Genomic DNA, 14,281 nt, shown 5'->3' with positions numbered 1-14,281 from the left:
AAAGGTAGCTACAATGGTATTCCGTGGTGGCTGGTTGACTCCTAGGGTCACTGTGATGTGATGCAGTCTTAACACAAGCTTTGGGGCTGAGACTCTTTCTTTTGTCTTATGTCACAATTTTCCAGTGAATTTTTCCAGTGATTTTTCAGTGGAGTCACAATATGCAGCACTGAAGGAGGCTGTGCTATCCTGAAGTAAGATTACTAGCATTTTGGCTGAGGATCATGTCTGATAATGTGTGACATGTTGTTTCTGTGTGGAACTATACAGTGCACTAAGATGGGCCTGAAATGCCTACTGACTGTTAGTTCTGTAATATCTTCAACGAAGTCACATTGATCATGGTCCCAACGTTGGGGAAATTGCATGTAACCCTATGCAGACAGTGATGTTGAGTTGGCTCTTCTGGGAGTTGTAGGGGACATGCTATTTTATGATATATAATCTCTCTCTGTGCAGCTCAGTATATGCCATCCATGAAGTTGGTTATGCTAATTTGTCAGACCCGCCCTGGAGAACGTATGATGTTGTGTAGACTTCAGTCTGGCCCTGCTGGCCCATCCTGAGGAAGGAGGGACAGTCTGTCAGAGTGCAAGTGACTGGTTGCTCTGTTACACAGAGCAAGAGGTGATATTTTTTTTTGCTGGGGCCCATTACAGTCTGAGCCATTATGGGAAAAAGCAAATACCATGACTGGCAGCGTATGAATTAAGAGAAATGCCAACATCAACAGCTACGATTGTTGACTTTATTCAGAAAATCTCTGTTTGTGATGAGCTGGCGTCTCTCTTGTGTACTCTTCCAAGCACACAAAATTATGTCCTCCATGCAGAATAGTTCATCTCCAGCACAATACTGGCCTTTTCTAATACTAATCAATTATGCATCCACAGGTCCACGATATTCAATGTGGCATCTTCTCTTTCCTGTTTGTCACCAGATTCCTTGCTATACCAACTGGAAATTGAGCTGTTGCAGAGAACAATTTGTGTGTGTGTGTTATAGTCAAGGCTGAGGTCCTAGGTTTGCTGTTACAAGGAGCAAGGATGAACCTTTGGTTTGCCAAAATCATCATGAATGCAGAGGTATCCTTACTCTCCACAGGACACCAGGTTATCCCCACCACAAAAAACCCCCAAAAACAACAAAAAAAAAAAATCCAAACAAAAAAACCCCAAACCCAAAAAACCCAAAAACCAGACACACTAAAGCACAGGGATTTCACACCAGTTGTAATCTGCTTGGTGCCTTATCCCTCCTTTCAACAAGGAAGCTTACTTCTGCATCTCAGGTTCTTCTTCCTTGGTGGTGCCTGAGATGGACAAATGGGTAATTCTCAGAGAATTCAATGTCTGTGTGGATAGCAACAATTTCACATTAGTTCAGGATCTCAGGACATCATAACATTCAGGAAATGCTTCCAAATAATTTACAGCTATTTCGTATTTCCAGTTTTCAGTAATGGAAGTTGTGAGGGCTGATGGAAATAGAAAACTGACTTTCTTGACTTCAAGAAATAATTCCACATAATGACACAACTGCTTAGTGTATGTCTGGTTGGATGATATAATAAACTTTCCTTTAACCATTCATGTAGTATCTCCTATAGCGTAATTGCACTGAATACTGACTGGAGACAGTCAGTACTGCTGCAGAACTAAGGTTTGCTTTCCCTCCTTTATCCGTGAAGCAATTTTGAATCCATGTGTTAACAAAGGCAGATAATCTGTAGGGGAATAAAGTAGGAAAGCAGACCGGTAGCAAAAATGATTGCCAGTTTTAGTGCCAGTAACTGGTCTTTATTTCTAATTGAAAAATGTGTGGATGATGCAATATTTGTGGATTTAGTTACATCTGTGATGGGTACAAGTAAAAACCAGGCTTGGATATCCAGTTCAGCTTTGGTGCCTCTCTGGGAATCAGTCACAAGTGTAGGCAGGCACAGTGGGCGGTCTCTATAAAGCACACACAGCAAAGGACAGCTGATGTATCTTAACAGACTCCAATGTGCTGAGGATATAAAACAGGAAATCACTGGGTTAAAGAAAACAATGAGGAAATATGTCGAGAACAAACTTACAGGCAAAGCAGAGTCTTCCTTTTTGAACCTCTGGTTTTTTGGCCATTCTTGGGTTTTTGGAAGGACTGTAATGGATTCTGAGAAAGAGACCTCATAGGAGAGCTCTTCTGTTACGGATGGGCTGCCTTTATCTAGTCCGCAGTCTAGACAGCTATTAGCTGAAAATAATGGAAACTATATATGAATGCTGAATGTATGCTTGCAATTACTACAAAGACATCAAAAAATTGAACCAAGATGACAAAAATCTTGAGAAAGTTTGAAAGGAAGTGCTTCAAAGAGGAATTTCACTGTAAACCACAGCATGTTCCTGTTTTGTCTGGAGGAAACAACTCCTTAGAAATAAAATCCCTATTTTCATTTTAGATTATTTAACTTGTTGCTTTTCGTGAGAAAGACAGTCAAGTTGGAACTTCCTGTTTATCAGGAATTATCAAGTTTTTGTACTCTGTCCTTGTCTACCCAGGCCAGCAAACTGTGGTGGCACTTGTCTAATGAACAATTAAAAATAAAAGTTCCTGACAGAAAAATGCTGTTGACACAGTTTCTCAGGTCATTGTTGACCTATTTACAATCATAAGACATTGTGCATATATTTTATATGCTCACATACATATATTTCTCGCAGTTGCTAGTTTAGGTGTGTAGCACCAAAACAGGACACAATGTACACATTTCCATTTTGAAAAACACTATATTTACTGGAATTTCTGGTAGATATTGTGAAATGACTTATTATTCTACTCTAAAATTTAGTAGTCTACTGACACTAGTGGATGCCAGAGGAAAATTTTTTAAATCAGTGCAATCAAGTACAGAAATACCCTATTGTCATGAAGTCCAAAGTGTGATAACATGCATGAGTTCCAGTGTTGCCAACTTTCATGACTGATCTCTCACATTGCAGGACAATTTTTAGGTTTCCCTTAAGATCCAGCTCCTAGACTCATGCAATTGGAACAGAATCATAATTTTCATTAGAAGCAAAGTAAAATTTCAGCCCCCAGGACTGCAGAGAAGAGTTTATGAACATGACCCAAGTGCATTCAAAAGCCATGGAAACCAGAAAGTGAATTAACAAACATTACATGTTTTATAAACATATGCATGCCCCATGATTTTTGTATCATTGCATTTACAGATACAGAGAGTTAAACATTTTTTACAGCACCCTTTGTTTTGCAAGTCTGGGATGAAAAAGCTAAGTGTGTTATTAAATGGCTTCTGAACTGTGGCCCTAGATTTTACTTAATGGCCAAGCTGTTTTAAGATGTTTTCCATCTCTCTTGCCGTCCTTGGACCTGGGACCACAGGCCATCCACAGTGTTCCTTGTAATTTGGTTCCCCATCTCTTCTAGTACAACTGCTTGCGGAGCAGAGGTATCAGCAGAGCAGCAAAATGAACAGTTTTTGCAACCAAGGAAAATGTCTGTGGCACTATATCCAGAGATAAACATCTAAGACACCAGTTTTGAAACTCAGGTATTGATATGCTTTTAGTTAAGCCCTGAACAATGGTGATGGGAAGATCTTTCAAAATAAAAGATAGACATTCCTGTGGAAGGCTGCTGACAGTTACCCAGACACTAAGTAGAGCAGAGCTATCATTTTCATTAGCTCTGCCAGTCACTGTCAGGGCAAAGTGCTTAAAGGATGTCCAAAATAATACCATTAGTAGATCAGAATAATAGGGCAGAACCAGAAAAAATGATAAATTTCTAATACTACAGTTTCTGCAGTACTGGAGAAGAAATGTTGAGGAAATATGCATCTCTCTTGTCATGATTTGCAACAAGAAAATATACTGCTGACATATTTTGGACAAATTCTGCACCTCTGTTTAGAGGTTATTTTTACATTCCCAACCTTGCAACGATCAGTACTTTTTAGACACCGATGCCTCAAGGGCAGCAGTCTGTGTCTGTACAACACCGGTCTTGAATGGGAAACTTTGGTTCCTGCATGACAATAAGCTGACAATGATTTTAATATATATATGCAGTACAGCCCCGACACAGAAGAGGGAACTAACCTCAGAACCACAAAATGATCTTTCTGTCTATCATTTTTCTAGGAGGAAGGGAACACTGGTTACACATTGGCATACTCACAGCTAACTGATTTCCAAACTGGCTTCTGCCCAGGAAGCTGGATGCCATTAGAAGGAACTGGTGACACTGGAACTGTCTCAAATGTGGGCTGATAGGCAAGGAAAAATGATCAGACTGCAGTGAAAGTAAACGTCTATGGACAGAAACTGCTACAGTTCAAGCAACAGCGAATCATTCTCAGCTTACACTCTTTTGCCAAGTTTAAACAACCTGTTGTGATTTGCCAGAATACGTTTTTCATAGCCAAGCCCAAGAATTACTCTTCCCCAGGCTGCACAGATTTGGATCATGTTGAGGTCAGTAACATTGCAGCTTGCTGTAGCTAATGAGTCCTGTCTTATATAATGACTGAAATTAACTAAGTAAATTGCTGTCCATAATTGTACTAAGCGAAAGGTCCTCGTCAAATTGTAATCCATCCTGCTTTTAATCATTTTGGCCTCAAATCTTTTTGAAGACTCTCTGACACATGTCAAGCATTCACTGCTCCCAAGCACCTGTCAGAAACCAGGCTGTTCACTGCCTTTCGGGATTTGGGCACCAGCAAATTATTAATGGATGGATGCCCTCCCACTATACTAACACTTTATCAGTGAATTGCAAAAACAGTTTTAGGGAAAAAAGACCTCTTCTATAGTAAAATTCATTTATTTCTGCTCCAGAAATCATTCTGCACTGTGTGAAAATGGGGGAAGCATGTGTGGCATAGCAGAGAAGGGACTCTGAAGCCCAGGGAGTGACTTTCAAGTACTGTCACCTCTTCTTGGCAGTGGAGTGGCTCTTGCTCTCAGCCATTTTGGGTCTCATTATAAAGATAAACTTGAGAGTTTGTGTGTACATGGGGCAGTAGCAGCTCACCTGCATGTTCTTGGGTTTAAAAAAAAAAAAAAAAAAAAGGTCAGGAAGTCAGGAATTTAAAAAATGGTCTAAAGGGTACTCAGTAAAAATAACTACAATGCCCCAAACCAGTCTTGTATGTTTTCTGCTGTCCTTTGCATCCCAGTGGGAGCCCCCTCCTTTCTCAAACCTACTGCCTCACCCCCCTGAGCCTGATAGAGCAGCCCCAGCTTTCCAGTTGAACCTGCAGCTGAAGGCCCCAATGAGCCCACATTAGCCGCTCTTTAAATTGCTCTTCACATTGCTAAACCGGCTGGTTATCGACAAGCAGCAATGCCTCAGGGCAGAAATTTTGTCTTCCCCATTTGTAGCCAATGCACAGGAGCAGCATTCAGGCTGCTAAAAAATGCCAGATATTTAAGAGACAGGCAGCTCTTCCAATTGGAAGCCTGAAATAATGTTGCAGTTGTTTGAGTCATTCTTATCCTCTGAGCTGTATGGGTAACAAAGTCAAATGTAACATGAATAAAATCTCTCCTGAGAGAGTCCATTCAATGGCCCGCAAACTTGATAGCAAACAGGATTTGAATCACATGGACTTCCTTTGCCAGAAGACAGTAAGGATCATTGATTTTTTTTAAAAAGGAGAACTGTAGAATGCTTTTATGATAAAATCCCATAACATTCACACAAAAGGTTTTAGGGCATAAAAAACTGATATAAATTTCAGGTGGGCGTATGGAAGCGGAGGGGATAGTTAAACTCGCCTCAACAATTTGGGAAAATCAAACATAAAAGCAGCTGTTCTGCTGCTTAAGATCCAGATGGAGAAATTAATGGTAAACATTAGCAACTGGCTCATCTACTTTCAATGCTCAAAATGTCTGACCCTCTGAATGGTATTCAGAATAGATTTACAGTGAAGCAAATTTATTAAGGAAAAAAATAAAATCCTTCCAGCCTTGTTACACAGGTGAAATCTATAGTGCAGCAGCTGCAGCAACCAGGTTTGGTGAAGTAGGGTGGAGCTGGAGGAGGGGAGCTGACAGCACAACTCTGCCTCACACCCAGCAGCGCTTGCAACAGCCTGCAGGCTGCTCTAGTTTGTGGCAATTGAATATTGTGGATCATGTACAATATCAGGGCTAGCTAAAAACATTGTATTTTAGGTCTCATTTCCCAGCATCCACAGGGAGAGTGTATGAAGAAGCCAAATCTATGTCTCGCTTGTGAAAATGTCTTCCAAACAGGATCAGTGCCCCCTGCCCCCGGTTTTTTTTAATCTTAGGATAATATCATGCAAAGAAAGGGTAGACTGGGAATAAAACCTTTTTAATGCATGCATTTTAAAGATCCAGATTGTTTCTTTAGTAAAAAAGATTAAAAAATCTTTGGAAGCTCATGTCTTGATGAATGTGAAAGGCCAAGAGTCAAACTGTATCCTTAACTAAATTGGGACAGCTTTATTCATTTGGCTGGAGCTCCAGCAATGGCAAGACTTCTCATATCCTGATTTCTGACTGAAAGTGATTCATTACACAGTTCTCATTATCTGATACTAAAAATGAGCCCAGTGTTTTCTGGCACAATGTACGCAGGAATTTCCAATGGGAAGAAAAAACCAGAAGAGCAATGATAAGATGGAGATGAGGTAGATAGTCCTTTAGTAGCTACCTACATTGTAGAAGATGTAAAACCAAATCATTGGAGCACCAAAGCAACCAAATTCTATCATCAGCCCTACAGCTAAGGGAAATAAAGGCAAAGGAGGATAGTCTTATAGCTCTGGTCAGGCTACAAGTTGCACATGCTTTGGATATATTCATATTTCTGAGCACTGTCATCACAAATGCCTTTTCATGCAAATAGTTCTGGGTTAGTTAGTAATTCTTCTTTAATTAGGATATGTTTTTTTCATGCATTGCTCAAGTAAAATGCTCCTAAATTCTTGAGGAGTTTTAGCTGATCGCAATGTACAAGGTTGGGCTGTTAATGAGCACGATGCTTCATTTCCTCCCTCCAATAATAAAATCAATGCTTCTCCCCCATTTTTATTCTGCTGTTGATTTTTCTAGGCTGGAGCACTAGCAGAGCCGATAGCTTCTGATGGAAGCAGCAGGGTACCAGCAGTAAGGAAAATCAGGCCACTGTGATTAATAAACCATCCAATTTAAATCTTTGCAGTGTGGCTTTCAGTTGAGTCTGCTGCGTGTTGGCCTGTCTGAAGCAGAGCAGAGGCACCTTAGCTGGGGCAGGGTGCTCCACTGAGGCGTCACTCTCGGTGGGGCAAGGTACAAGGTATAGCAGGTGCTGCATTTTACCTCCCATGAGCACGGCACCTTTCCAGGGTGGGCAACAGAAAAAAACAACCACCCAACACCAAACAAAACAAAACAAAAAAGGAAATATGGTTTCTTTTCAGTCCACTTGGGCTGTTGAGGGAACACTCCTGCCCTGAGGGAATGGACCTCAAGGTGGGATGAGGGATGTTGACTCACACAGAGGCTGGCCACCAGGCAGTAACAGCAAAACACTCACACAGAGGCAGGTTTTTTCACAACAGAGAAAAGAAATGAGGGCAAATCTCTCTCTTCCCTCCCTCCCAGATGACAACTACTTATGTCTCTTTAGTGGTCCCCTAAATCTCATCTCAGGTGACCCTAGTTAGCTAATCACTTTTTCCTCTCATCATTAGCCACAGAAAAGAATAATCCATCCTGTGATCTAACCCTCTAGGCTCCTGCAATGCTTAGGTTGTTGGGAAAAGGGTATAAATCTGTCCTCCTAATAGGGAGGATTATAGAGTTACATGAAGCAATTAGAGCTATTTTGCTATTTGCAGTGTTTACTTCTTCCCTTCCCAACTGAAAAGCAGGATGAGAAAGCAAAACTCCTGCACGTCATTTCAAGCAGTCTTTTTACGCGCCTGTCTTCAGCAGCTGTGCTGAAAATATTTGCTCCTCCCTGTCCACTGTTGCTCTTCTTTTTTGGCTAGATTGTTTTCAGTCCAGATCACTTTCCCAAACTGATTCATCATAAAGATTCACTGACAGCTGTAGTGTCATGCCTAAAGTTGCAGCAGAGCACGAGGGGCAGCTTCAGCTGACAACCCCTTACAAAGGACTGCTCAGAAACAACTCCCCCCACAATGTGTCTGTCCCTGAGAAGCTGATAATTAGGATGGACTTTCTAAATCCCATAATAAGCAGCAGAGATAAGAGCTATGGTCAGTGGGAATGCCCAAAGAGTGGTGGGAACCTTGCAGGCTTTTAGAAATACAATCTGCTTCACAGATCTGTTTCCATTGGAGGGAGGTGATGGTGTGCTCTGGAGCTGTATTTGTGTATCTGTGTTTAATGTTTAGGTAAGCAACTTGCAGAACTGCATATTTTTGTGGAAAGAAGAATTAGAAGTCTTAATTACTTTGTCAGTCTTATCTTTCAGACTTTCACAATGCAGAACTAGTAAGTGAGCCGAATTTCAGAGGAGGTAAACCAGTGATTTGAAGGGCAACGGCTCTGAACCTCCTGATTCCTTTAGCAAGTGAGAAACAGAGGTGAAAAATAAGCAGATCAAAGCCACATCAATAATGTGCCCATCTGAGAGAATGGGTATAACATTTATTTGGCTGATTGAAATTCATTAGGAAACTTAAGCTTTATTATAATTTAAAAAATTTTTAGACACTTTAAGGTTTAGATGCTTGAATCAGGAGAAGTGTGCTAATCTAATAAGTGCCATCAGCTTTTTAATGTTCATGCAAACATGCCTGATGATTTCTCATGCAAGAAAGTCTGCCCACAGGAAACTGCTGGATGCTTCCACATATATTTGTGGGATATGTGCAAGAGGTTCAAAAAAGCCCAGATACTTAAATTGGAGACAAATAAGTTAACTTCTCAACAATTATATCTTTGTAATTTTAATATAACTACGCAGCTACAATTTCATTTCCCAATTTTTTTGTTATAAATTCATCCAGGATGCCAAGCCTTGAGGAGAAGGTAGGACAAATAGAAAAGGACAAAGGAATTTCATGATGAAAAAATGTTTCTTGGCATTTTGTAATGGCAAGAACTTTAATATTAATTTCAAAGGTGAGCTTGTGAGCTTATTGGCAACTCCCATTTAAGATATCATGAGCGACATATGTAAAGTCATACGTGTTGCTTTGAGCATTGGACTAAACTCACACAGTTGACTGCATTCACCAAAATAAAAACGTGTAGGGATAGGAATTGGTGCATTTATAGCTATCCTCAGGGAAAAGTGGATGAAACCACCAGAGGCAATACTCATTTCTGAAGCCATGAAGCAAATGAACAGTTAATAGATTTTCATTTGCTACGTAAGTGAAATGTAACTGCCAGTGTACCAGTTGCAATCATGCCGGCAGGTGTTTAATTGCTTATGCATATTTGAACCCCAGTTGCTTCATTACAGAAGTTTTACTTCACCACTGAGACTGCTGAGTAAATCGTAAGTGTCCCTAGAAGCCAGCAAAAATTTGAATAGCTGCCAAGAGTAACTCACCAATTTCCAAAAAAGAAGAGAGTAAATGTTAGTCTTGATAGGAGATTGCAGGAGGAAGGCTGGCAACAGATACAACATTATGTCACAGGTTAGCTGCAAAACTGTGCACCATCTATTTTATTTGGTTTCTTCCTTTCCTCTCAAAATGTAGCAAATACAGCATTTAAAGTCTGGACTTAGTGTCAGGTACTGCTACTGTCTGTCTATACATTGTCAGCAGAAAAGGGTTCCTATCTGGTAGAAGCTTTGGTGAGCTGCTTGCAAAATGCCTAAAAATTAAGCTCAAAAGCATTCGGTAGGATGCATTAGTTACTTACAGAAGAGTCACTGGTGCCAAAGATGTCTCGCACATCCCGGACTGTGTGCTTGTTCTTCTTCCTCAGGGTCTGAGTGTAGGTGTTATACCTCTTCTGTACGGCAGCAGCTTGAGTTCGGGTCAGAGTGGACAGCAGGGCTTGGCCGTCCTCCTCTTCAGCTCCAGAGATCAACGTAGATAAACCTACGTCTTGCAGCCATTCTGCCTCCAGCTCCCCTTCTGCAGAGGAAGAGAGCATGTTACCAGGCCTGGCAGGGAGGGAGAGGGGGTTGAAGGAAGGGAGGTGGCATGGTGGATTACTGCCTTAGCCTTTACCTCAAGAAGACTCCACTTCCAATCTTTCTTAGGCCACAAGTTTAGGTTAAGTTAGTTTTGTCAACACACTGTCAATTTTCAGTTTGCCAGTCTCTGCACAGGAGAGGCTCAGGAGAAGAACAGAAGAGGCATTTTTAACCTGGACATTAACACACTCAGGTGAAGAAGGCAGTAGAGGGCCTAGCTTGACACAGCAAGGTCGCTAAATCTAATGCATCATTCAAGTGCATAAATCCCTTCAGTTGCCATTTATACCATGGTGTACCAGATGAAGCCATTTGTCAGGTGGAAATTAAATTGGTGTTCCAATTAAAATAAGCAACAATACCAAACTGTTGAATACAATAGAACAATGTGTTTGCACACTAAAGATGAGATTTAAGATACTAGTCAGCTAGCAATCAGACACCTAGTGACAATGCCACACTGAGAGAAGGGTGATGTCCGCCTAGTCCAATAGTTTGTTTTGAACAAGATCAGTAAGAGCCAGAGCTGTTCACTAAAGAGCAAGGGTCAGGTAGAATTAGGTGTCAAAAGGCCAGGTAGAGGTGGAAGATGCAGAAATAGCTATCCTTGCATGTTAGGTATCATCCTGATTTCTAATAATTAAAGACTGGCTAGTACTCTACACCCCAGCATTTCTTGATATCTTGATTAGTAACTAATATCTTCTTGAATCCTGTTCAATACTTGTTTCTAACTGGTTCAACACTGCAACTAGTTCCATAGTGAGATTATGCACTGTGTGATAAAGTATTTTCTTTCCTGGTTGTATTAGGCGTGAGGAAAGCTTCTGCTATCTTCTCACAGAGCCACTTCTGCAGCTCTACATCCCCCTGCCCAAAACCTTGACATGCAAAGCCAGTACAGGGTTTCAGCTTGCTACCTGTTACATTAAATCAATATTCCCTGTCACTGTAGGACAGGGAGAAGCTCCCAATCTACCTTCTCTAAATAATTTAGTAATTTTAAATCTTTCTGTCATTGCCGTTTTTGCTTGTCTGCTTTTTAAAGTAAACAGTCATAGTCTTTTAAAATCTCTCTTCACAAAGGAGATTTTGAGGTCCTTCATTTTAGTTCTGAGAACAATCCTAGCTCAGCAATACACTGCTTGAGACAAGACAATAATTGCATTCCAGCTTTGTCTGAAGAAGAGGTATTACAAATAAACATGTCGAACAGGAAATGGATTAATTTGCAGCATGTTCTATGAAACAACTAGTAATGCACTTATTCTTCCTGTCCCAGCAGTTGTCTTAATGGTAGGTTGGTATGTCCACTATGCCTTTATTGCCTCTTCTTGACAGCACCAGAATGCAGGCAGATTAATAGATACCAGTTTGCTGCACTTTGGCAGTTAGATAGACAAAAAAGAAAATTACAGGGCTGGATTGTGTGGACAAGTGAAAACATCTTACACATGTGCCATCACTGACTTCATTGTTATCTGCCTTGTCTCTTTACAAAGCCCTACAAAAATATCTGCTCCTAAAACCTCTGCTCTGTGTTAGACAGGGTGTGATCAGCCCATGAACTAGCTTGTCTCCACTCAGATCCTTTCTGCATCCACAGACAGAATCACAGGCTGTTCCTTTCCCTTCTTTGTCAGCTTTGAACCAATGGGTATTCTGCTGTCCTTACTCTTCTAACAAGGTCTCATTTCTGTGTGCCGCCACTCTAGCCACATCCATTCGTATTCCAGTTTATTAATTATATTCATTTTGGCTTTTGTCCTGACATATTCTTTCCAAGAATTTAGTTTTTAATCAAACTTGGCTTTCATGGTGCTATGAAAAATAGTAAAGCAGACATGAAAGTGTGCCTGCTTACCAGCCACCCCTGTGACTCGTTTTCTCTGGCTGTTGCTCTTTTCCTGTTTCCACCACTCACAAACAATAGACTAAGAAATAATGACAACAACCAGAGGAGTAAAACTATTAAAGAGAATGAATTTCTGCATCAAAAAACCCTCAGAATTTTATGACACATAAATTTAAATGAAGGTTGAAATAAAAACATGTTGTTTTACAAAACATTATTTTTACAATGGTAGTTACTTATACAGCAGGGTTTTGATACTGTGTCTGATTATGCTTCACCAGAAGACAAACAGATAATCAAGAGGATTTCCTCTGGTTGGTAATCCTCTTTTTCTCATAGAGATTGCTAGGAAAGAGCTGTGCCTTTCTTTGATTTTCAGATATAACATCAAATAATTCACAGCATCCCAGCCGTGTAACACCAAGTGTTAAAGCAGTTCTGCACATCACTGCCATCTTAACTACCCCATGACTTCCTCTTCCCCCTACATTTTCATCCCTTATATCACTTGTTATGATCTTCTGTTCTTTCTTGACCATAGTTACTAATGTCAACAGAGTAAGTGTGCTGATGTCTTCCCTCTCACATGTGGTCTGGCAAAATCCAGCATTGTGGTTTTGACACTATCAGTGGTGCCTGGCTGCTATCACCCTTTGGCTTCCTTCTCAAGGATTCTGCATCTCCTCGTCTCAAAGACATCTCAAAAAGGTGATGAATATTTGCTTTTATTTTGCCCTGAGGACTTCGGCATTGATTTTCAGTGTTTTGATCCTTGGCAAGGAGTATTATCCTACTAGGAGCTTAATAGAACTCATTATTATTGCCAAGATTTATAATCCCAGATTGAATATATTCCTGAAGTTAATAATTAGAACAAGTGCTGCCTGGTTTTGCAATATATATGTGTTTAAAACAACAGTATGAAGGTAAATGAAGTGTGAAGATGTATTGCATTTTACCTTGCAGTCTCATTTCTAATTCAGGACAGAGGGGAAAAAAATCAATGCAGTGTAATGAGGTGTAATCAGACAAAAGATAACATGGGACTGCAGCAGAGTTTGCGCTGCTGTGGGGTCCTGTATTGCCTTGTCCTACTCCCTTACCTGGCTTGGTAACTCACAGATATGTGACATTCGCCTGACCATGCAGACAAGTCAGGGACACCCAGTTCATGCTGATGATTCCATGAAGGAGACACTGATAGGTTCACAATCTCTTTCTGGGTTTTCCAAGCTAGAGAGCATGATCAGACAGGAATATTCCCAATCAGGTGAAACTGATTGAGGTAGATTGCTTTTCTGCCTTCCATAACAATAACCATAAAGTGTCAATGTTACATCTTGATTTATTTTTATTTGAGACCACAGGCCAGCACAAAGAAGTGCAGTTTGGATTTAAGCTGCCAGACCATAACCCTCATAGCAGATTGAGACTTATGGGGAATAGAAGTCTTCTTTTGCTTCCAGGACAGCCCTGCCTGGAACTAGCGAGTGGGAGGTGTTCCCCATAGGAATGGTACCTGGTTGGAGTTAGATACCTCTGTGTGGGATACTTATCATGACTGGTTACATATTTGGTTGCTAAATAAAGTAGCACCTTTTCCCTCTTTTCAGCCTTCTTCCTGGTAGCAAAATTAATGATATTTCATTGCACGTCAAAGGAAGAAAAATACATCATCACTTGACTTAATAATTGTATGGATAGAACACACTGTTGTTTCAAAATCTATCCCTAGATCAGTAGTTTCCAGACTAGTGGCCATAATACAAAAAAGGGTTGCAGCAGTTACAAGTGGGTCAAAAGAAATTCAGTTTCATCCTATAGTAACACCTGGTATTTTATGTTGCACAATATAATGCATTTGTAAGTGTGGTCATAACGGAAAGAAAATGAGAACTGCTGTTCTAGATGTTATCAAATAATCTAACACAAAGTTACATTGCAACAAGCTAGTGCAGACTATTACATGTGTTTCCAAATACATCATGAAAAAGGAGAGGGGAAAACATTAAGGTCACAGAATAAGGTAGTAATACCTTCACCATAGACTGTATAAGCGATGAATGAATTTTGACAAGTGAGGAGTCTGAATGATGTAGGCATCTATATGCTCAGACTTATCTCTAGTCTCTCCTTGAATTACATCTAAATTGGTCAATCTCAGAGAAACAGGCAGTTATATAATTTCTGATAGCACCAAACGATATCTAACTAAAAAACTGCTTCAAGACTTTCATAGCTTCTGCATTATATCCTACCAAAAGCCAG

The 14,281-nt window shown here is 40.4% G+C and overlaps 1 protein-coding gene across 2 annotated transcripts in view; it reads right to left on the bottom strand.

Moving 5' to 3' along the window:
• Positions 1-14,281, bottom strand: part of ARHGAP28 (Rho GTPase activating protein 28) — a 76,956-nt gene that overhangs the window by 20,718 nt on the left and 41,957 nt on the right. For both annotated transcript variants that reach the window (XM_010307919.2, XM_075744411.1), the window contains exons 3-5: positions 9,879-10,096; positions 4,192-4,279; positions 2,081-2,238 (exon numbers count right to left, since the gene is read on the bottom strand). In XM_010307919.2, coding sequence (XP_010306221.1) covers positions 2,081-2,238; positions 4,192-4,279; positions 9,879-10,096 — 464 coding nt within the window. The remainder of the gene's footprint in view (positions 1-2,080; positions 2,239-4,191; positions 4,280-9,878; positions 10,097-14,281) is intronic.

Source organism: Balearica regulorum, chromosome 2, assembly GCF_011004875.1.
Source record: "Balearica regulorum gibbericeps isolate bBalReg1 chromosome 2, bBalReg1.pri, whole genome shotgun sequence".
Taxonomy (NCBI): Eukaryota; Metazoa; Chordata; class Aves; order Gruiformes; family Gruidae; genus Balearica; species Balearica regulorum.
Note: the sequence above shows the minus strand (reverse complement) of the source record. Positions and strands in the feature narration are given on the sequence as shown.